Source organism: Lissotriton vulgaris, chromosome 12, assembly GCF_964263255.1.
Source record: "Lissotriton vulgaris chromosome 12, aLisVul1.2, whole genome shotgun sequence".
In the NCBI taxonomy this organism is placed as follows: Eukaryota; Metazoa; Chordata; class Amphibia; order Caudata; family Salamandridae; genus Lissotriton; species Lissotriton vulgaris.
This window is the reverse complement of record NC_141700.1, coordinates 171,310,409-171,333,723: the sequence shown is the minus strand read 5'-3', so window position 1 is coordinate 171,333,723 and position 23,315 is coordinate 171,310,409. Positions and strand designations below refer to the sequence as shown.

Below are 23,315 nucleotides of genomic sequence, written 5' to 3'. Positions count from 1 at the left end.
AGAGCGCTTCTCAATAGGAACAGTAATGTGTGATGGTGGATGATTGGGAGCATGGGTGTGAGATGTAGAGTTTAGGTTACATCACTTTTCTGCACAGTGCAGTTTAAGAGATCGTAATTTAAATGTACACTTCAATTTCCGAAGTAGGTAATGATTGACCAGGCTGTCTGTGAAAACTAGAGCTGCACAAAAGACAAAGTCCACACTCCCATTAACAGTTGATGCTATTTCTTTACCATCTTTCTTTCCCTCTCGGTCTAGGAGTTTGCAGCCATGAATTTCTTCCAGCTCTTCCGAAAGGCTAAACCTGCTGTCATTGGCATGGTGCACGCGCAGGCACTACCAGGTGAGGGTCCTACCTAATCCAAAGTAACAGATCTCTGTAGCACCTTTAACCTTGTTAACCATCTGGAATGTATGGCTTGCAGGGTCACCAGGCAGTCATTTGCCAATATCTCGCATTGTGGAAAACGCTTGTGAGGAAGCTGACATTTATAAGAATGCTGGAGTTGTAAGTATCACTGCAAACAATGTTTTTAGTGCCCTAATGGACAGCCATTTGATTTACGTTTTTTGCGTATGTTCGTTGCATGAATGCATATACCTAGATCGGTACTAAGTCTATTGCTGCGGAATTCTAAACTTTGGCAAGCTGTTTTCCTTCCATGGCATTTGAGGACTCGAGACCTGGTCACCAGTTCGCATTTTCCCAGTGTCTTTGGAAGTTGCTCATCAGTTACACTACATATTCATTGGAGTATGTGTGTATGATCCTGAGGTGGGTGTTGTGGAGCAGATGTGCATGCTTAATGACCATACACCTATACTACTGTAAAGATTTTGGGAAGAGGTTTTTTAGGTAAGTTGTGCTCTAGATGCTGCTTCTATTTTATGTGCGCGTTTCTTCTTCTTCAATGCACCTTCTTCACTCGTCATGCAATTGTAAAGGAGGCTGCTCAAGTATGAGTGTCTGGAAACTGAGCCTCCCCTTGATTTCCTAAGGACAATGACATTATTATTCTTTTTTGATGTGCTGCTCAGTTTCTTCAGTGAAATTCCAAAAGGTGGACGTTGCTCCTCGGACATCTTGATCTTCTTTAGTAAGAAATTTTCCTCATCACGGTTCTAGTGTAATCACTATTTAAGATTTTTAGTCATTCATTTCAAAGAATACGGTCAAGCAAAAATGTAATATTGTGTGGCCCTTCTGGAGTGTCAGCTTTTCAAAAACTTATGTTTAGCTTACCTCTTCATCGTTCGCCTGCTTCTTTTTCAACTGTGCCTTAAGGATCAACATCTAGTCTGTCCTCTCAGTTTAGACTTTTGTGTATTTTTAGATGAGGTCTGGAACAAACTCTTCGGTAATTTTTTACCATTGAAGAAGCTAGATAAACCTCAGGCTAAGCTCATTACCGTTTACTTGACCTCCCTAACTTTGAAAAGAAGAAATGGGCAAAATACATCATTGAGTCTTATCTGAAAAGTGTTAGTGTATTGACCGCTGTTAAGAATAAAATTAATGTACATTTGCTTCTCACTATTTAGAGCAGCCTTGCAGGTTCCTCTCCAGACTGGCTACCCATTAATGACTACGCCATGCACAGAGTTTATTATTACACATCTTTATTCGTCTGCGTGTAACTGCAAACTCAATATTCTAAACCACCCTTCTTTGCTTTCTGCATTAGCATTTACGTCACAGTTCTACAGAGTTCATCAGGAGTCAAAAGAGTAACACCATTTCTAACTCGCAAGACATTACATCTACCCTCTGTTAAATCAAAAAATGCTTTTTTAAAACAAAATATTTGGATAGATGGCTATTCATAAACAATTGAATCTCTTCAATGAATCCTTTTGGCGCTTTAACTGTTCAACCAGATCTTGTTCTTGGAGACTGGGAACTGTCATCACCAATATCCAGGATCTGGGTCAACGGTGTAGAGGCAACAGCAGCCACTGATGTTGCAGACCCAGTCTCTCCTTCAATTAGATCTGATGAACAATAAGTACCTAAAACAAGAAGGGTGTCCGGTAATAGACTTCTGAGGGTGCTGGGTAGTCACTATGTATCCCTTGGTAGACACCACTTGAAATGGTTCTGCATCAAATGGAGAATCAGATTTTCTTTGTATATGTTTTCATCTGCTGTTTGTTCAACAATTCCTCCGCCTGAGTTGCTTTCCCATCTTTCTTTCTCTGATTGTTCCATTAACTTAACATGGTGTTCATTGCTCTCCTGAACATCAATGTTACAGGACTTCCACCTGTGGTCGAGTGTGGTGTTGATCGATAAGCTCCCTAGGTAAAATTCAACACAGTTTTCAAATCGAACTTCAGAGTAGAGTAGAGTAGGACACTGCACTGCACTGCTTTCGTTAGTGTACTCATAAAACCCTCAACAAGTCGGATGGCCTGTGTTGGAAGGTGGATATCTGACTGGATGGTTACCCCCACTTTCTGCCTGGTGTTTTGCTGGTTTTCGACTTAGTTGGCCTGAGACCCTGCTATTCAGGGGCCCAGTCTATCTGCTTTCTCTATAAAATGGACTCCATGTACTTTAGGTACATACCAGATTGGTTACTGGGTCACCCTTGTGAGCCCCTGTATAGTGTACCATAGGTACCCAGGGCATAGGTGCACCCTAGGCCTACCAGAGGCTGCAGCATGTATTGTGCCACCCCTGGTTTGCCTTCCAAACTGACACCACAGGTCTGTTCACACAGCCTGGGTAAGGTGGTGTAATCACCCCTTACTTAGATATAGTATACCTATATCTGTATATACATATAGACACATATACACCTATAACTCACTCCTATGGCAGGCCTTGACAGTCCTGGAGGCAGAGTGCTTGGTTTTATGTGAGAGGGTGCCCTAGCATGAGCTGAGCCCCTCTGCAGCTTTCGGAACCATCTCCTTATAGCTGTTCTATGATATAGCCATACTATATACTCTTAAGTGCATTATAATCCTCGCGGTTAATTCTAACTTTGGTTTGGCTTTATTAAAACATGTTGTGTAAGGTGTCAAACACTTTGGAATAATACCCCCGCCAGCCCTGGCGGTGGGGGTAGCATTCCACCCTTCTAGAGGGAGAAGACATGTAGTTACTGGTTTACGTGGTCAAGGTTAAACAGAGCCTCAGCCTTACAAAATGGATGCTGCTGCCACAGACACTAGTCTGACCTCCTGTTGCTGGACGAAACTCCGGCAGGGGAGGCCTGGACAATAGGTTTCCTGTCGAAGGAGGTGCTGGCACCTCCCCAGACAGGCTTTTGTGTATTGGGGCAGGGAGGACTGCATTCAGTGAATGCTTTCCAGACACTGCCTGGGGCACACTAGGTGCTCCATGCACTTCCCAGTTCAAACCGGTTGCTTGGGTACTCTGCCCCAGCTCTGGTGCGGAACTGGACAAAGGGAAAGGGGTGTAACCATTCCCTTCCCAGGTCCACCCATAGGAGGGACCTTAAGGGTAGTCCAGCCCCTAAACTTAGTATAAGTATAGGAACCCAGTCACTAGGACTTTAGATTACCCTGGACGAAACTTTAAAACATATATCCTGGACCTTCGACATTCCATTTCCACTGGAAGACGAAGACATCTCCCTTGTGGTCAAGGAGTGACCACCCTGTTCAAACAGGCACCAACAGCAACTTTGCCGGTCTGCATTTTCGAGGCTCCTGCCGGATCCCGAAGAATCTTCAACACAGAACACGGACTTCCATACATCTCTGACCCCGACCTTCGCTCACAGCAAAGCTGAGACCCGTGGCAGACACAAGAGACGTGGGACCGGAACTCCTGGACATCCTGCATTTTGAAAGCTGCACTCACTTCACGAGGTAACTCAAAATCGTGCTTTGGGGTGCTTGAAGCCCCATTCCCCAGCATCATTTGGACTGATGCTCAGAGGCCCCCACTCCACGAGTGACCCGTGGGCCCCGCTTTTGCATTTCAGCTCAACGCGTCTTCATGGTTTCTAGTCCGTTGGCTAGTGAGCCCCCGAAGACTTTCTTTTGAATATAACTTGCTTTCCTGGTTGCTCTAGGCTTGCTCCAACTTCCCCACAAAGGAGAAGTTTCTCAGACCTTGCTGGTCTGCACCAAAGCCAATCTCGACATCCTGCGTGGCTTGCGTTTGCCAAGGCTTGTTGGGCCCAGTCCGGATACCGACACCGCAGTCAACTAGATCCTTCGTGGGACAGCTTGAATCCAGCTCCTGGTCGTCGTCGACACCTCCTGGTCCTCGTGGCTGAAGAGACAAACTTCACATCTTCACCAAATATCACCCAACATCTGGTGGCATCTTTCTATCGCCGCTCTCGTCACTGGCAAGTGACCCAGACTCTGTCCCTTCTGCTTTCAGGTTCTACAGATCTTTGATCCACCCTTGGATCCAACCGGACACTTTTCCTCTGGTCGCCTGCAGCACTTCAATTCAATTCATAAGACTTTATTCGGAGCATAAAAGAATGTCCATAAAAGCATACATAACAATTAAAAACAGGTCACAATTACAATACAGTTTACATAATTGGTTAACAATCATTAAAAAAAAAACATGATGTACAAGCAGGGGCAGAATAAATATTTAAAAACTCATGCTTTTCCTAATGCTGATAGCTTTAATCATAAAGTAGAAATAAAGAAACAAACGTCAGGATGGTGCAGGTTAAAAAGCAATTTCATCGAGTCCTGGATTGTCCTAACACCAAACTTGACGAGAATGGGTTGTAAAAAAGTTTTACGGTAATTCCCATATAATTGACACAACAGAAGAAGGTGCATGGTGCTTTGTGCAGAAGTGTTATCACATAAGCACGGGCCAACAGGGTGCTTGTTCATGGAGGGGAAGGCAACTAAATTATGCGCAATCCCCATCCTTAACCTAGTCAATACATATAGATGGGATGCTCTAGTCACTAGTGTCAGGTATTGCTGATAGCCCTCTACTGCATTCATACTACGGTAGAAAACACAGGTGGACAACTTCCCCTCCTCCCTGAACCTCCTCTCTGCTTTACAACTCAGAAAGATGTTCTTCATTTCATGTTTAGAAAAGACCGCTGTGGCATATCGGTCATTAAAAATGTCAAGACCATAAAATTCCTGGAAATTTTCGATAACAAATTTAATCCAAGGGATCTTTAGATGGTAATCCATATTGAGGCAATCATTGATAATAGCCCTGGTTAGTGATGTCTCCTCTTTTAACCATATAGAGCGCCACAACAAGAGAGGTCTCAAAAGGATCAGATCACTTAGATATTGGATGCCGAGTTCTCTGTGTACTAAATCGTTAGAGACAGATTTAGGCAAACACAATAATCTTTTTAAAAAGGCATTCTCCTCTACCTGAAGACTCCCTGCTGGGGCCTGACCCCAAACACCAGCACCATAAAGAGCAACGGAAAGACATCTGGACTGGAAGATCTTAAGCATGTCTTTAATCCGTTTAATTCCAATTTTGGTAGCAAAAGTGAAAACCCCAGCTGCACTCCTCAGCATCTTGGACTTAACATTCTTATGTTCGCTGGCCCAGCTACAATTTTTGGAGAAAGTAATCCCCAGGTAGCAGAAATTATCCACTTTTTGAACCTTTTGACCCTCAATATGATAAGATTGGGGCTTATTTGGGCCTGGTCCACACTCCATAACATAGGTTTTACTTTTATTAATCACAAGTTTTCTGTCCTTAATAAATTGTGAAAACCTATTCATCAGGCGGCACTTCTTTGCAGCTCTCCATTGAAAACGGCGACGAAACCCGACACGAAAAGACACCTATGCACCCGGCTTCCCGGGGTGAAGTAACGTGAGTACTCCGGTGCTCCCATGGGTCTTGACTCTCGAAGTATCCTAGTTTAAAAGGGTTCCATCTTAGTCCATCCGGAATTGTCCTCAAATTGTAAATTTGTAATTTGTTCGTTTCCCATAAAAAGTCAATGGTAACCCATTGCACTCGTCTCCCGTGGGCCTCCAACTTCTTAACCTTTGGTTGTTTAGAGTATCCCCAGCGATTCCATAGGCCCCAGTCCTGCTTTCTAATTCTGACTGACTGAATTATTTTTTGAGCGCTGTTATGCCGAGGCGGCTTGGCGCTGTAAAACGGAAGGGGATGCAGAGGTGGTTAGGACATAACGAAAAGCCAGGTTTTTAGCGCTTTTCTGAAGCTTACTCTATTCTTTTCCGAGCGCAATGTAATGGGCATGCTGTTCCACAGCTTGGCTGCTTGGTAGGAAAAATATTTACCACCCCACCTGGCTCTCTTTATTCTGGGCAGTTCAATTAGATCTTGACTGCAGGATCTTAACGTGCGTGACTGCACATAGCGAGGGAGGAGGTTGGTAAGCTCCTCTGATGTATTCCCATAGAGAGATTTATGGACCAGGCATAGGGCCTTGAATTGAAATCTGTACCTAACTCGGAGCCAGTGAAGTTCCCGTATGGCTTTTGAGGTAGGGTGTCTTTTAGGGAGGTTGAGTAGGACTCTGGCTGCTGTGTTTTGGATGGACTGGAGTCTAGCAAGCTGTTTTTCCCCTGCTCCTATGTATAGTGCATTGCTATAGTCCACCCTAGACATGATTAGAGCTCCCACCACTGTTTTCCTGAGAGAAAATGGTATATAAGGTAGGATTTTCCGAAGCACCTTAATTGTGTGGAAACACGCCGAGGTGACCTGACTTATTTGTGCTGTGCAGGTTAGGTCCTTGTCGATCATGAAGCCTAGATTTCTGACCTTATTGGCTGGAACAGGGCAGATGCCGGCCTCTGGGGGCCACCATAGGTGACTCCAGATGGATGGTTTCTGGCAAAACTCGATCACTTCCGTCTTTTCGGTGTTAAGTTTTAGGAAGTGATCGTTCATCCAGTTTTTAACGTCTGAAAGACAATTTCTGAATCTCGCGGCTGTGGCTTCCACCGTCTGGGAGAGTGACACTACTAATTGAGTGTCGTCGGCATATGACACAAGGTGTAGGCCGTGATATTTTATTAATGTTGCGAGCGGGGTGACATACAGATTGAATAAGGTGGGTGATAGGGCAGACCCCTGGGGTACTCCACATGGGAGATGGAACTCTTCTGACTTGAGACCTCCCCAGTGGATTTGCTGTACGCGGGAGTCCAAGAAGGACTCAAGAAGAGCTAAGGCCGTGTCATTAATGCCCAGCGCCCTCAATCTGTTCAGTAGCACCCCATGGTTGACGGTGTCAAACGCCGCTGTTAGATCCAATAGGATCAAGACAGCTCTTCCCCCATCGTCCATGGTCCTCCAGATGTCTTCTGTAGCTATAATTAAGGTGGATTTGGTGGAGTGGCAGGCCCTGAATCCGTGTTTCTGCGTGGGGTCTAAGAGATGGTTGAGATCTATGTATTTCGTGAGGTCCTGGTTCATGGCCCTCTCCAGAATCTTGGCTGGTAAAGGGAGGCAGGATATTGGCCGGTAGTGCTTGGATTCCGTGGGATCCAATGCCTCTTTTTTAAGAATAGGCCTGATACAAGCTTTCTTCCAGCTACAGGGGAAGAGACCAGAGCTTAGGACTCTGTTAAGCAGCAGGGTTAGGACCGGGCTGATGTTTCGGGGACTTGATGTAGTATGTAAGGAGGACAAGGGTCCTGAGGTGATCCTGATTTGGTCTGAGTAAGCAGAGTGGCCACCTGGGTGTCACTTAGTGGTGAAAATTGCGAGAAATTGATAGTGTCAGGAGCCAGATCGGTTCTGTGGGTGTTAGGCATGGTGATCAGTGAGGTGTGAAGGTCGTCATAGACCGCCTGGACCTTATGTTTGAAAAATTGAACTATGTTTTCCACAAAGTTCGGATCTGGGACGAAAATAGTGTCACGAGGGCTCTTGGCTAAATGCGCAACCGTTTTGAACAGTTCCTTAGTGGAATTTGAGGACTCTAGGATTTTTTGTGAATAGAAGACCGACTTCGCTTGTTCTATCTTTGCCTTGTGTTCATGTAAAACTGCGGTGTATTCATTCCTGGTGTGGGGACTATAGTCGGATGGCCACATCCTTTCATAGCGCCGACAATTTAGTTTGATTAGTTTCACATCAGGGGTGTACCATTGTGATGTGGCTGAGCGTTTTCTGGGCTTCTTCATTTCTTCTGGGGCCAACTCGTCCACTGCTCGTCTAAGCCATGTGTTAAAGAGGCTAGCGCCGTTATTACTGTCACAGTTTTCGAGTGAGGGGAGATCCCTAGATAAGACGCTCGCGAGTTTGGCGGCTTCAAGCTTCTTCCATGGGCGGGTTTTTACTGGGAGAGAGAGAGATCTCTCCGCCTGGTGTTTGAAAGATTTGTGCGAAGGTTGAAGTGAATGGTTGCATGGTCAGACCATGGGACAGACGTGATTGAGGTTATCTTTATGTGTTTGTTGTTAGTAAAGACAGCATCGAGCGTATGGCCCGCTATGTGGGTGGGTTCAGAGACTAGTTGGTCCATCCCAAAGCTATGGAAGTTCTCTATTAGAGTGGATGTTTCCGCGGAGTTGTTCTCCTCTAAGTGGAAATTGAAGTCTCCAAGAACTGTAAATGTAGCTTGATCTAGAGTGGATTCCAGGAATGTAAGGAGGGCATTGGTGAGGGGGCCACTGGGCCCTGGGGGTCTGTACAGCAAAAGGCCTGAGAATATTGTATGGTTGCTGTATTTCACAGTAAAGCATATGGCTTCTGCCTCTAATCCGGCTTGCGGTAGAATGCTTATTTTGAAGTCAGAGCGATGAACGATTGCTATACCGCCTCCCATCGAGCCCGGTCTGTCAGCATGTACCACAGAGTAACCCATGGGTACTGCTGGGTTCCAGTCCGGCCCAGAGGCTTCTGAGGCCCATGTTTCTGTCAGGAAGACAAGGTCAGCCGAATGGTCGGTGATTAATGCTTCTATTTCATGCTTATGTTTGGGCATTGATCTGACGTTTATAAGGATGTTCTTTAAAATCCTAATCTCTCGTGGTTCTTATACCACTATTTTAGTATATCGTTTGTGAGGCCCCTAGGGCATAACGTAGATGTGATCGTGGGCGGTCGGCGGACTGGTAAAGCAGACGAGGAGGCCGGATATAGTGGGCTATAGTGTTTTTATTCGGTCTCTGTACAGTGGGATACGGGGATAGAGAGAGTCCCAGGTCGAACACACAACGAAGGAGAAGCGTCTTCTTCCGAATTCCTCCTGATGTGACGAGGGTCCGATGGATGTCCGGGTCTTGGGTGTAGCTGCCTCGGTGTGGTTGGAGGGCACCTCGGAGGGCAACAAGAGAGAAAGGAGCCGTTAGTCACTCTGGGACTAAAGATCCGATACCGTCACCGTTACCCGGTAGTGTGAGAAGGCGAAAGGGAAGTGAGGAAGGTATGGGAAGGAGTCAGGGAAAGGGGAAGAAAAAGACGTACACAGGATGGTGGGGAATGGGGGTGCTCTTTATACAGTGCTAACTGTGATTATATACAGGATGCCTAAAGACTCTGGGTGACGTGCCTAGGCTAGAGGGAATAATTATACACGGAGAGGGGTTTCTACTATTTACACAGTGCACCTAGTGTGCTCAAGATGGTAACTGGTACTCACGCGCTCCGCCGTAACTCTCCTCCGAGTTACGGCCGCTCTTCAGCCACCTCCGTGGGACTCCACCAATCTTCGGACCACTCCTCGATGTCTCCGTTTCCGTCTTCTCCGTCCGTCACCGCTCCAGCCGAAAGCTCCTGCCACGATCCTTCGACCCCTTCGGACTCTCCTCTTCCGTCTTTTCTGTATCTGACCATCGGCGGGGAGGCGGAACTTCCGGGGTCGCGGGGTAGTCCTTCCGGTCCTTCGTTACTCCTGATTGGTCCCTGCAAAAGAGAGAGGGGTGGGGTTCCTGTCGTCATGGACGCAGTGTTTGTGGATTCCGCTCGTATACCTGGATACGGAGCGCTGTGGCGGGGTAACGGAGTTGAGGGGGTGAGTAGGGGTCTCGTGACCCATGGGGCGAGATCACAGTATACTGTGAAACTTATCGTATGCTAATTGAGTAATTTGTATTGTACTTTTACCTCTGACCTCATAAAGAGTGCAGAGGGGTTGTGTTTAGAATAAATACATATATATTTGATATATACCCTGTGTGGTGTCTTTTCATTTGGTACTCAAGGGATTATAATTGGTAAAACAACTTGTTCAATACGCTCTCTGAAGTCTTAGCCTGATGACTGCTGGTCCATGCTAACACTAGGATAGCTTTCTATTAGGTTGATTTTACAACCACCATCAATAAGGGTCAATTAGACTGGTGCAAGATGCCCACTAGAACTAGTGGACATCATATGCCAGGCTAACTTCTCACAGCCTGCGGCCACAAAGGTGTGCACTTCTGTTGCTTTATATTCATATGCTCCAAGAAATCTTTAACATCTGTCTGTTGAAGGGGGGGACATTGTAAGACTTCACTACAGCTGGAACACCCAATGTTGCAAAGATGCCATCTAGTCTTTTTTAGTGACTCGTTCTTGAGTAGTAGATAAAAGATCTTAAATTAATGGAAATCATGAGTATTCATCCTAATCACCAGCAAGTGATTTCTATTGTTGAGTGGACAGATAAAGTCAATGACAATTCCCTCCCATGCATGCTTTGGGAGATCTGACATGTTCAAGGTGAGGTGAGTAGTTTTTGTAGAAAGGCAGTTGCATAGATGAAAGACCTTTAATTCCTTTTCAAACTTGTCATCAAGATAAGGAAACCAGACAGGGTCTCAGAGAGCTTGTTTTTTTGGCAACAATTACATGATGTCCTTCATGGGTCACTAGAATTATTTCCTGTCTCATTCTCTCCAGAATCACAATTTGCGACCCTCGCAGTATAACTCCTTCCTGAGTTATGGACAGTTTACCCATGACATTTTTGTATTTTTGAGATTCGCCATCACTGGTGAGTGATTGAGTGTGTTGGTTCCAGGACTGATGTGTAATTATATCCTTCCATTTTAACATGTCACTATATTGGCTTGTGGCAGTGATAATCTGGGCCACGAAATGGCAGCTGCTTTGTTTGATTTGACAATGAAGTTGATATAGGCCTCAGCCGTCTTGGATGGAGTACCATAACATTGTTGTATAGCCACTCTGGAAAAGTAGTCAGCAGGGTTCTTATCCTTACCTGGACGATGCACAATGGTATAATTATACTCTTATAGCCGTAGTCATTATCGTTCAATGCGAGAAAGCATTTTGGCCCGTGGCTTGCCAAATATAGTCAGTAAAGCTTGATGATCAGTTACCAGCGTAAAAGGTTTTCCATCCAGGAATACATGGAAATGTTCACAAGCCCATACCACGGTTAAGCTTTCTTTTTTAAGTTGTGAGTAAGCACGTTTTGTTTGGGACAAACTTCTACTTGCATATGCCACAATATGCCTTCTGGCATTCAGGTATCCGCTGTGCTGTGCAAGGATAGCGCTTAACCCAACGTGGTTAGTGTTGACAACAACTTCTGTATGAAGCTTCGGATTGAAGTATGCCATTTCAGTAGCATTCTCAACAGCTTGTTTAATTCTTTTAAAGCTTCTCTCACAGTCATGTGACCAATGAAATGAAACATTATTTTTTGTCAAGTCTCTCAACAGAGCACTTACAGAGGCAAAGTCCTGTATGTATCTGAAACAGTAGCTGACCATGCAAATAAATGGATGCACCATAGAAACATCATGTTTGGGATCAGTATTTGATAGTGCTTGTACTTTATCAGGATGTGGTGTCATACACCCATCAGAAAATATATGGGCAAAGAATTTTAGCTTTGTCTTATAGAACTCACACTTGTCTGCATTCAGACAAACCGGCGTCAGCAAGTACACAGCATACCTGTGTAAGAGCTTTATTGTGTTGTTTGGGTTAGCTCGGATAACCAATATGTCATTGCTGTGATTGAACTCATTCATGACAGGCTGTATGATATGCCGAATGACGTGTTGAAACAGTTCTGCAGCAGACGACACACCAAAACGTAGTCTTTTGTATTGAAACAGACCAACATGTGTAGAAAAGGTTGTAATGTGCATGCAATCTTCTTTAAGTTCTAACAAATGATAACCTTTATTTGAAGCAAGAGTGAGAGAACACCTTTGTACCATTTACTTGAGTTATCATTTCAGCAATGTGAGGACCTGGATTGCCTTGTTTGCCTGATGCATGGCAATGCATATGCGTACTGCTCCTTCACTGTCTTTTTTTAGGCACTTCTACCATGGTAGAAACCAATGACGCTGGACCAGCTGAACTCTCAATAATACCATGGTTAAGTAACACTTCAAGGGGTTTTCTAACAGCTTCTTACAAATGAAAAGCAATTTGTCTATGTCTCTGAGCAACAGGACGGATGTCCTCATTAATATGTAGGTTTACGTTCATCGTCTTAAACTTTTGCAAACCATGAAATAACGTAGGGAACTGACTGGTGAGCATTCATGTTATAATTCACGGAAATCAGTCACATATGAGCGGCTGTGTTGAAACTGAGTAGACAAGCACTTGACACTGTGCCTTGAAGCACGTGGATGGGTTCTTGTTCCTTTGTTTTCTTGGGTTTTATTGTCACTGCAAATGAACCTTGCCTTTTTAAGGTTGTTGATGCAGTTGATGTATACACTTTGGTATTCAATGGCGTAAGTTGCTGCAATCAAAATAGTTCATTGTATTTCTCCTCAAGCATAATGTTTATCGATGCACCACTGTTGTTAGTGAACGGTATCGAAAAACTATTTACTTTCAGTGTACTCTTCGGGACAGTGTTTAAATGACTTTGGTGCTTTGACATGTCGACCTTTCTTTGACTGACATTTTTCTTTGCAAGCATACAAAGCAACATGCGTTTCTGAGATAAACATCGACATGGCAAATAATTTTCATCACTTCCACTTGATACTGATACAGAAGAACTGTTTGACAATGATTTAGACGACGATAAACTTCGTTCTGTGTCGATTTGTCTTAACTGATGTCGCCACTTGGCCTTGTCGGTGTGTGTTGAACGCTGCTTCTGGAAAATTTTGGTGGCCATTTTATCTTCGTGCTGTGACGCACTTACTTTTTCCTTCACTTTTGAAACTTTCCCCAAATGGTTCTTTTTCCCCCCAGCCTTTACATATCTGTCCAAGAGCGGGACATTTACATTTGTGTGGAAAGGAAAATCCACAACTAAAACACAACCTCTGTTAATGTGTAGACATTTCTCTGTGTTCTGTAGTCTTTTGTTTTGGCTTACTTTTCATATTCATGATGGATTCATTCTGGGCACCTTCGGCCTCCATGTCAGCAGCTTGTCTATCAGCACGCCGTTCAGCTCTGGCAGCCGTTTACACTTACTCCAGACTAAGAATTTCTCTCAGAATTCAACGTCTAAGTGAATCTGACAAACATCTGTAATAACTTTCAGATGCATAGCTTCTTCATCATTAAATTAATTGAACTTACAATGTCTGATGGTGGTGTCGAGTTTGTCCACAAATTCATCAATGGTTTCACCAAATTTCTGATATTCTTGGTTGAAGATGTATAGTTCGTAATCAACATTTGGCATTGGATGAAACTTGAAATTCAGCACTTCTTTAATCTGATGATATGTGACTTCTTCATCAGTTTGCGTCTTTTTTTATTACCTCTTTTACAGCATCACCAGCAAGATTTTTTAAATACTTGGTAAGCTTTTTTGTTATCAGTTTCGTCAAATGCATCAATGAAATCATCAAATGTCTCTATCCTAGTAGTCTGTTGGTATCTGCATTCAGCAGTAACTCTCCAGATTACATATGACTGTATATTGCATAGCAGTGCAGTACCTTTTCTGTATGGTCTAAACAGATAGTTCTTGTTCACCAATATGTAGATTTCTTTGCAATGCTTTTGTTGTTTTCAACTTCTTTACAGCATCAGTTCTGTACTTTGACTGCAACACATGTGGCACGCACAAGCAGTTTGCTTAGATCACAGCCATACTTCCACCCATCATTATTGTCATCTCTCTCTCTGATTTTACATAAATTCATATATATATATTCAGTTGTTACTTCCTTCATATGAGGATGCAGTTACACCAATAACAGAGAGTAAGAACTCCTAAAACCACTCCACTGTTCAGACCCAATTTGGGTCAATTATTAACTGTAATGGACTTTTAATTTATGTTGCACGTGTCTTGTGGGGTTTTTTATGTGTACAGGTAACATACTTTGGCACAAAGCATGCGATTGATGTAAACAAATAAACATGTGTTTGGTATAACAAATAAGCACATGTTTCACGATTTGCAAATCAGAACTACAGGTCATCGCTAAATAAATCACAAATCGATACCGAAACCAAGGTATGTGTGATTGGGAGAAAATCAATGAACCCATATATTAAAATTCCAATCACTAAGTAGATTAGATTGATATTGGTCCTGATGAATAGCTACTAGATCATTGTTATGTCTACATGGAAGCTAGAAACAGGTTGACCTATAGCTATCTAAGATAACCAAAGTCTAATACATAGCACCACACTTTTTTCAATATAGGTAAGAGAACTTGTTCAATAAAGTTTTTGCTGAGAAGTTCCTCCTTCCCTATTTTTAACCTCACACCTTCACACCTCAGCACCATTCTATTCCTTAAGCACCCACACCTGCACTTCACCTAATAGCGGACAAGAAAATCTCCGACAAAGAGCTCTCATTGAGGGTGCCCGTCGGGCATTGCAGGGCCTACCCGACAAGGAGCAAACGCCCATTAATGAAGCATGATACTTATCCAGGTGTGTGAGGGCATTTGATTCTTGCAGGGTCACATCCACTGCACACCCTACAAAATAGTTGTTGACACACATGGACACACATTCTTCTTTAGAAACTGCATACCCCACATACATTTATTAGATTATTTGGAGCAGGTATGTTGGACCTTGATGCACTCTAAGTCTCTCCCTTTGTTAGACAAAAGTTGTTAGGGTACCACACATACAATGGCAAAAGCAGCAGTTTAGCTGTTACACTGCAAGGGTTATATTCTGTTTGGATTTGTAGATCGCTTTGCTAGCCGAAAGTTTGCCAACACGTAGATGGTTGAGAAGGAAATGATCAGTGTACCACTGTCAATTCGACAATAAAGACAAGAAACTAGCACACCCAGGGGTGGTAACAACACTGAACAATTTTTAATGATAGTATTGAATATATTCCAGAGATTATACTACCATAGATCACTTCTACATGCTATGGGCTTAATTGCCTTTCCAGAATGTTTAAGATGACCAGGGATTATTTTCCACACGTTGTGGTTTTGTTCTTTTAATAATGTCTTCTTGTAACCAACCATGACCGCCTAGAGGGAATTCCAAATGGCTCCACTGACATATGGCATTTGTTAGATGAGAAATGTACCTTCCAAGACAGAAAATGATTCTCCACTCCTTGGAGTGACAGTGGCACAAAAGGATATTGCCCAGAAATGGAGAAATGACTATTTAGCCACATGGAGAAAGGCTATCAATTGGTAAATTACCATAGAGCAGTCTGTCTATAGAGCATGTGGCGGTCCAAACAAATTGGAAAGTATTATAGCAACTATGGAGGGATTGATAAAGAGAAAGCTTCACTTTATGGGTTGTCGCCTTTTTTCCTTTTGTATTTATTGTTGCGCATTGTGATGCCCGTGTCCGGGGCCATGGAAAACAGCTATGTGACTTTCCTTGCCATAAACTTGCTTGATTGGAAACACATGAACTCCAAAGCAAACACTTCCATTTTAAGCTATTTGTATCAAAATCGATATGTGTACTTTTGCTGTTCTTCTTGAATTGGTACTATTTGAATTATTCTAAAAATGAAAGTAAAATATTTTAGGATACAAGTCTGGACAGTAAATAAAAGCACCCTAGAGGCACTGCCAGAGGTAGGAGTATCTTTTGAGAGGGTAGCAATTGACAAAGTTCGTTCCCTGAACCCACAACATCTTCTAGAAGTAATTGTGGTGGAAGTGGCTAATGCAACAAGATATTTGGAAGTGGGTTTGGTCAGTGTTAAATTTGATCCAGTTGGTTTAGGTGAAGGCACAATGATCACACACCTGACACCAGAATGTACTCACAAAATCAGTATTCCCGACAATACACTTTTGAAGACCAGAATACAGAATTGAGATTTTGTGTGTACTACCGGTGTCTTAATACGGTCCCCAAGACCAATCACGCCTTATCTTAAGGGCAGATTACTCTGTATAAAAGTTTGGTGCTGCAACACTCTTGCACACCTTTGAGCTGACCATCTGACATTCAAATTCGCCTTTTCCCAGTTTTGGATCTTGTTGTTTGGGTTAAAAATGCACTTGCCACCCTTCAAGGTTTGTAAATGGTTCTGTCACCGGATTATAGAGTTTTTATTTTAATAATATTTTAATAATGTAGTGGACTTCAGATCTAGCTGGCGGAGTCAGATACACAAGGTTCTGCATTTTATGCAGAGAGCTTAGCTCACGATTAAAGCAAGTAGATACCAAATCGGGCAGAGTTTCTGGCCTATCTTTGTCACCAGGCGGGTAATTGTGATTTTCTTTATATTTATTAGGTGCAATAATGCCTTATAACAAATCAAGTTCAAGACACACTCAAATGAAAAAGTACATCAAAATATGTAAACATATACAATTTACCAGATCACCACAAAGAATCTAACATAGAATTATATATTTACATGTACACGACCAAATCAGATAAAATTGCAGGGTTTTAAACCAGCCTCCTTTAAGCACATACTGTTAGAAAAAAAAATCAGTTTAGTTTGAAAGCTAGTAAATGGCAGGATTGCAAGAAGTTGAAGGAATAGCTGGTTCTATAACACTGCTAAAATTATTTTCAAATTTTTAACAGTGCATTTAGGATTAGTTGGCTTTGGTTCTATTACAAAGTTGTATGCTCTCTAGTGAGTATGCTACTGAAATACATTGGCAATGTAACCAGGGGGAGTCCTGCAGCAAATGAACTTCCAAATCACACAGTTCTCTAAGTTAGAATCGCAGTTTCACTCCAAAAGCTGACTTGAAATATGATTGTGTTTCGGTAAGCCATAGATTATTCACAGAAAGCAATAGATTATTAAAATATCTCTGTTTTTGACACCATGCTGTGTAATAATCTACCTCTATTATGTTTTTTAAGTAAACTTCAGAACAATAGAATAACTTTGATAACATGAGCCATCTACTAAAAACTTAATGTGGGCCAGTATAAATATAGGTCCAATTTTTGTAGTGTTGAACAAGTAAATATATGCAGCGTGCATCAGTGGGTCAAAAGAAATATCTGTCAGAAATGGCCCCAAGACAGTGCCAGGTGTTTACTGGTTCTGATGGTGGTCCTAAGGCAAAGGGCCATTCAAGGGTAAGTGAACCCACTTGATTGAGACCCAAAAGCAAGATTTCCATTGTTCCATCATTGAGACAGAAAAAGTCTTTATCCAAATTTTTATAGCCTGCCGACACAGGGAAATTAAGTTTATCTGAACCGTAACAAAAGTCTAAAAGAAAATGCATGGTCATTGATATAAATCTGAGAGTCGACCAGGATCAGCCACAATCCACATTAAAAGTATCACATAGACATTAAATAAAAATGGATGATAGTGAAGAGCCCCAGAGGAAATATATTCTTTGCTGATGTAAATTACCCCAATTAAGCCTATTAATGGTGGTTATTCAGAGGCAAACAAATCCAATTCATGGCATTGCAAAGCACACCTAACATTTGATCCAAGTAACACAAAAGGACCCTGGTTCGTGTTGTCAAAGGCAGCCAAGAGATATAAAACAGAGCTGCAAACTGTAATTCCAACAGTTACTTCGTAAAATCTATGGCTATTATTTCACTGCTTCTAAGGGAAACCTTTATTAAAATTCCTTGAATGTACTGCTGTTTTCTAGGTAACTCTGAAACTGCCTATTATTTCCACTATTTTGGCCAGAGCTAGTAAAGTGGAACTAGGCCTTTAATGTACTGGTTGTGTAGAATGTAAGTTGTCCCTCTTTAGTAAGGGAGTCACCACTGCCCTTTTCAGGTAATTTGTAAAAAGCTTCTTAGGTAGATATATTACCCACGAGATGAGAAAATAATATCATGTTGAGATCCTGTTGTGTGCACAGAGGCTACTTTCAGACTAAACAAATGAAGCTATGCAAGGCAGCCAGGCAAACAGATGCGCTGTGTCAAAAAGAGTTTTCACATAATATCAAATAGGACCTGGTGCTCATGGGTGAGGAAAGGCCACCTAACAACCCTAAAAAAACGAATGGTTCCACAATTAAAAGTAGCCATGAACACTCACATTTGTTACAGAAATAACACCATCCAAATTCAATAATCTTTTATACATTCATGTTCCAGTCTCTTTATTGAACCCACATTCTCCTTATGATCCTTAAGACCACGCTTCTTGAAATCAGTACAAATTAAATTTTCTTGAGCTCAATACAGCCAGTAAAAGTCACTTTTTCTTGACATCAGCACAGCCAACACTTGTTTCTTTGTTATGGCAAATTCAACTCCTATTTCAACTAGCCTAGAAACAAATGCATCACACATCAAATATTTCATAACTGAAAGCTGACGGTACCATCACCCACGAACAAAAAGTGCAAAGCACATGAGAATACATTGAACAAACAAATCAAGTCCATAATATATCCAAACAGTAAGATCATAAGAATACACACACCTACATGAGCCACATGTGTCATATACAATCATTAGTCTCTACCAAAGCGTGATAAGCATGCTACATAGGCACTATAGTGACAGACCTCAAAGTGCGTTCCCATCCACTCATGCCAACCAAATCTAACAAACACCCAAGTGATCAGAGCCTACAGAAGAAACCGTTAATTGCTACAAAATATATTGGTGGCACCCTCAAACGTAACCTATAAGTCTGCTTTTTTAAGGAATCATTCAGCAAAGGAGAAACACTGAACTTGAAAAATGTGTGTCAATGCTTTCTTTATAGGATTTATGTTGGTTCTCTACAAACTTTAAACAATTTCTCAGTTACTGGCTGTCATTGTGATATCTTTAAAGGTATCTCTTCGCATCCCAAGTTGAGCACTATAAATGCAGAAGCTACAGTCCAAGTAGTTTTCGATTGGGGATTGCAAAGACAGAGGCACAGTTAAGGATATCACCAACATTTTACATAGAACAATTGGACAACAAGTGCTCTGCCGACTGCCTTGGCACCCAAAAAGAAGTCAGGGTAAAGGATTTAGAGTGCCCACAGATCTTCCAGTGCTGAAGAAGGCCCTGGGTAAAGCTCCTGTTCTCGAGGAAGTAATTTACGTTTGGCTCTTCATAGTACAAACAAATGCCCCAGACTTGGGAAAGGGTATTGTGGTTGCGCTAAGCAGTCATTGTCTCCTGCCTGGAGATGTAAACTCACTGATGAATGACAAAACAGATTATGCCTTTGACTGAGCATTTAAGAGATTCTGTCCCTATTTGTTGGAGTTTACGTTCACTGCCCTGACTGATCACATCTGAGATGGCTGATTGTCTAGAAAGATTACCACTTGAAATGGCTTTAGTGGTCAATTTCCCTGCAAGATTTAGATTTCACCTTACGACATAAGCCAGTGATGTCACACAGAGTGGACCTTTCATGATAAACAGAGAACTTTGAAAAGTGCCTCTCTAACTGGGTCAAATGAAGAGACATTTATGTTAATATGAACTTTCATGGGGGACTAAATGGGTGTTTAAGTCAACAGATAAGGGAAACAAAGAAAAACGTTATAGTTCCATAAAAGGTTAGTCTGATAAAATCCCTTTAACTATGTTTTGTAACACAATCCTGCTCTTACTCAACAGGATGGCTTGATCGTGGAAAACATGCATGATGTTCCTTACTCGCTTTCCATTGGCCCAGAAGTTACAGCGACTATGGCAGTAACTTGTTCAGCTGTGAGGCGAATGTGTCCCCGTCTGCCACTAGGCATACAAATACTGTCGTGTGCAAATCAACAGGCAATGGCAGTCGCTCTAGCAACAGGTAATATATTTTCTTTACATGAGTACACAATTTAATTTCACCCCTTGTAAACATTTTAGCCCACAATCTACCCTCACTATCGCCTCTGCAGTAACATGTTGAATTACTGGAGAAACTCTTCTGGTCTCTTATATATACTGGGTCTAAAGCTATTTTGCCCCATTCCTGTCATTCCGTGGCTGTATTAAGCGCTCTTTAATCATTGGATATGTAGCTTTCTGCTACACAAATAAGTCCTTTCCTATTGGCATACAGACATATATGGTTCCACCTAAAGTTTCTCATGTAGATTGTCTTATAGTATACGACTCCACCTCTCTGTTCTCTTTTTCCTCTTCTGCCCTCACTTGCCCATAGTGATTGACCTCCTACGACTCTTACTTGCATGTGCCACATCTCTCTACTCATCATATTCACATTAGCCACATAGAGCCTAATTAGGGTGTCGGTCGGAGTTGCCTCCAGCCAACACCGTTTCGGGGAAGGAACCACCGACCTTAGAGCTGCTCTTCCGACAACCCTATTAGGATGCGACTGCACATGGTGTGGTCGCAAACTTCCATTCTTCAATGGGAGCTTGTGCAGCAGGCTGAAGCTGAAACTGCTTGCCGCACAAGCTCTGGTTGGAAAATGGAAGTTAGTACAAATCCCTGCACCGTCTGGTAGGCACCTCACGGTGCTTGCCATGCAGTGCAGGGATGTTGAGGGGGGGGGGCATCATAGGTGCCCCCCATGCCCAAATGTGGAGGGCCAGGGGGGAAGAGAGTCCTGCTAGGGGCCCCCAAAGTTAGTTTCCGACAGCCAATTCATGTCGGAAAGGCGGAAATAGATTGGCTGTGGGAAACCAACATCATAATCCTGACAGCCGAAACACCGTCCTTAAGGGATTATGGGGCAGTTCCAACAGACCAATGGGCTCCTTGAGCCCAGCAGAACCGTTTTGGATTCCCCCGCCAGTTTAAACTGCGACCGCCTCATCTTAATGAGTTTAAACCTACCATGTCTGTTGGAAAGCCTCCCACCAGCAGTCGTAGGCTTTCTGACCGACCCCGTAATTAGGCCCATAATGTGTCATCTGCATAATTGGAGCATTTTTGTGGGTCCGACTAGGGATACTTTTGGGAGCGAAGGCAGGAGTTCATCATGGAGCCAACAAATACCACTTTGTTGTCTAAGGGAATGAAAGGAATCAAGCGCATGAGGCAATGTTGGGATCACTGATCCAATTAGGGCATTGAGTGTGATTCCTGAATTAATTATGATTTATCCTACGATGCTAGGGAAGTGAAAGGTTGTAAGCTGCATTTGAAGATGGGGAATATCAGTACGGTCTTCGAGATGTTTGGGTAAACATGAGGCTACTTTTGCTTCAGTGGTTGACGGAAATGTTTCTAGGCTGTGGTGTTGACCTTGTTTATGAGATTAGAGCAGCTTGTTGTTGACATCAAAGTAGTAGTGATTGTAATATCCTATCAGCTGTTCCCACGGCATTCGTTGACGAAGTTTGTAGTTTTAAGAATATGTCATTGATTATGTATGATGGTAAATGATCATGAGGGAGGACTTCTAGATGGCACCATATTTCTACTGTGGTAGTTAAGTAGCAAAACTGACATTTCGTTGAGTATTTCCGACTTGCTTCAGTCGAACTGCTAGCAGCATATTCCAAAATTCATGCAAATTACTTTTGCTTCTGGCGCCTCCCCATGTTCTCATTTTGGTTCTCAGTTCTCCGGGTGTTTGTTGCTTGCAGCGTCGTTGCGTTGTAAAGACACCACATGTTGAGCTGTAGCACAAAATGTTATTGTTGGTCATGTCTGGGTATGGAAGTTACAGAGGTAACATTGCCTCTTTTTAGTGCCATATTTTTCTAGTAGTGCCACTTTTTGGTTATAATTATGCGTGGGAGCCTCAGGAAGAATATGTGGTTGTAGTAACAATAATTGAGAAAGCATCAATGTATTTCATTTATTTATTAACTAGCAGCCCGTCACGACGTTGTCCGGGAGCAATTAGGCTTCAAGGCCCCTGCCCGCCCCGACGTTGTCCGTGGGTTCCCCGGAGCCTTCCTCCATATATTTCAGTATTATACCTCTATGTTTACTTTGTACGCTTTTGTAACCTGCACACGTCACTTTTTCCTCCTGTAATGCAGTATTATACCTCTATGTTTACTTTGTACGCTTTTGTAACATGCACACGTAACTTTTTCCTCCTGTAATGCACCATTTGGCTCACTTTTGTAATGCTCCGTTTGCTTCCTCTTGCTAACGCTGTACACTTTTGTAACCTGCACACGTAACTTTTTCCTCCTGTAATGCACCGTTTGGCTCACTTTTGTATTGCTCCGTTTGCTTCCTCTTGCTCATGATTGTCATTTTTGCTTCATTTTTCCGCCGCTCACCGCTCCTAAATAAATAAATAAATAACCTACCTCATCCGCCGCTCACCGCTCCTTCCCGGCCTGTCCGCCGCTCCTCACCAAATGTCCGCCGCTCCTCACCGCCTGTCCGCCGCTCCTCACCGCCTGTCCGCCGGTCCTCCTCGCGCTCCTGGACGTCGTTCCTCCCCGCGCTCCTCACGTCAGCACGCACGTCGCGGCCGGCGCTTCTTCCAAGGGACTACTTTTTTTTGGTAAATTTTTTAAATAACGTATATTTATTAAGTTTATATAGCCTATGTCCATCTGCACACCCTCACGATTACAACGATGTATCGGCTGTGTGGATTGGCGCTGTGGTTCCCGAGTTTACCCGCCTCAAAGGTTCAAAGTTCTTCCTTTATAATAGTAGTATAGATAGATTTCCAGTTGTCTATAGAGTGAAAGGTCTCAAATCGGTGGAAGAACGCTTTGCATGGGAAACATTATGATACTTAACAAACAAAAGATATAGCGCCATATGTATGAAGCAAATTCGCATTCGCAAAGGCCGAAATTCGCTGAATTTCAGCCTTTGCGAATTCGAATTTGCTAAATGGAATGTATGAATGAAAATTCGGTGCAAAATAAGGACTCTCAAAATGTGCGACTCCTTATTTTGCAATTGCATTTAAGGAATCGCAAATTTTGCAATTCCTTAAATGCAATGTATGAAGCTAAAACAAAATTGCTAATTGTCCCTAAGGAATCGCAAATTACCACCAACTTCAAGTTGGTGGTAATGTGCGAATTTCTTGAAAAACGCCCATTTTTGCAATTTTCTAAGTGCCATGTGATGCACATACATGCCCTTAGGGCATGTATGTGCACCACATGTGCACCTATACTTA

The 23,315-nt window shown here is 42.8% G+C and overlaps 1 protein-coding gene across 1 annotated transcript in view; it reads left to right on the top strand.

The window, feature by feature from the left end:
* The first annotated feature begins 161 nt into the window (after positions 1 to 161).
* The window catches only part of LOC147673781 (uncharacterized protein F13E9.13, mitochondrial-like), a 52,890-nt gene continuing 29,736 nt past the window's right edge, over positions 162 to 23,315 (top strand). Inside the window, exons 1-3 of the mRNA XM_086947706.1 lie at positions 162 to 346; positions 429 to 511; positions 19,865 to 20,045. Of these exons, the coding sequence (XP_086803832.1) occupies positions 274 to 346; positions 429 to 511; positions 19,865 to 20,045 (337 nt within the window). The 5' untranslated portion in view covers positions 162 to 273. The remainder of the gene's footprint in view (positions 347 to 428; positions 512 to 19,864; positions 20,046 to 23,315) is intronic.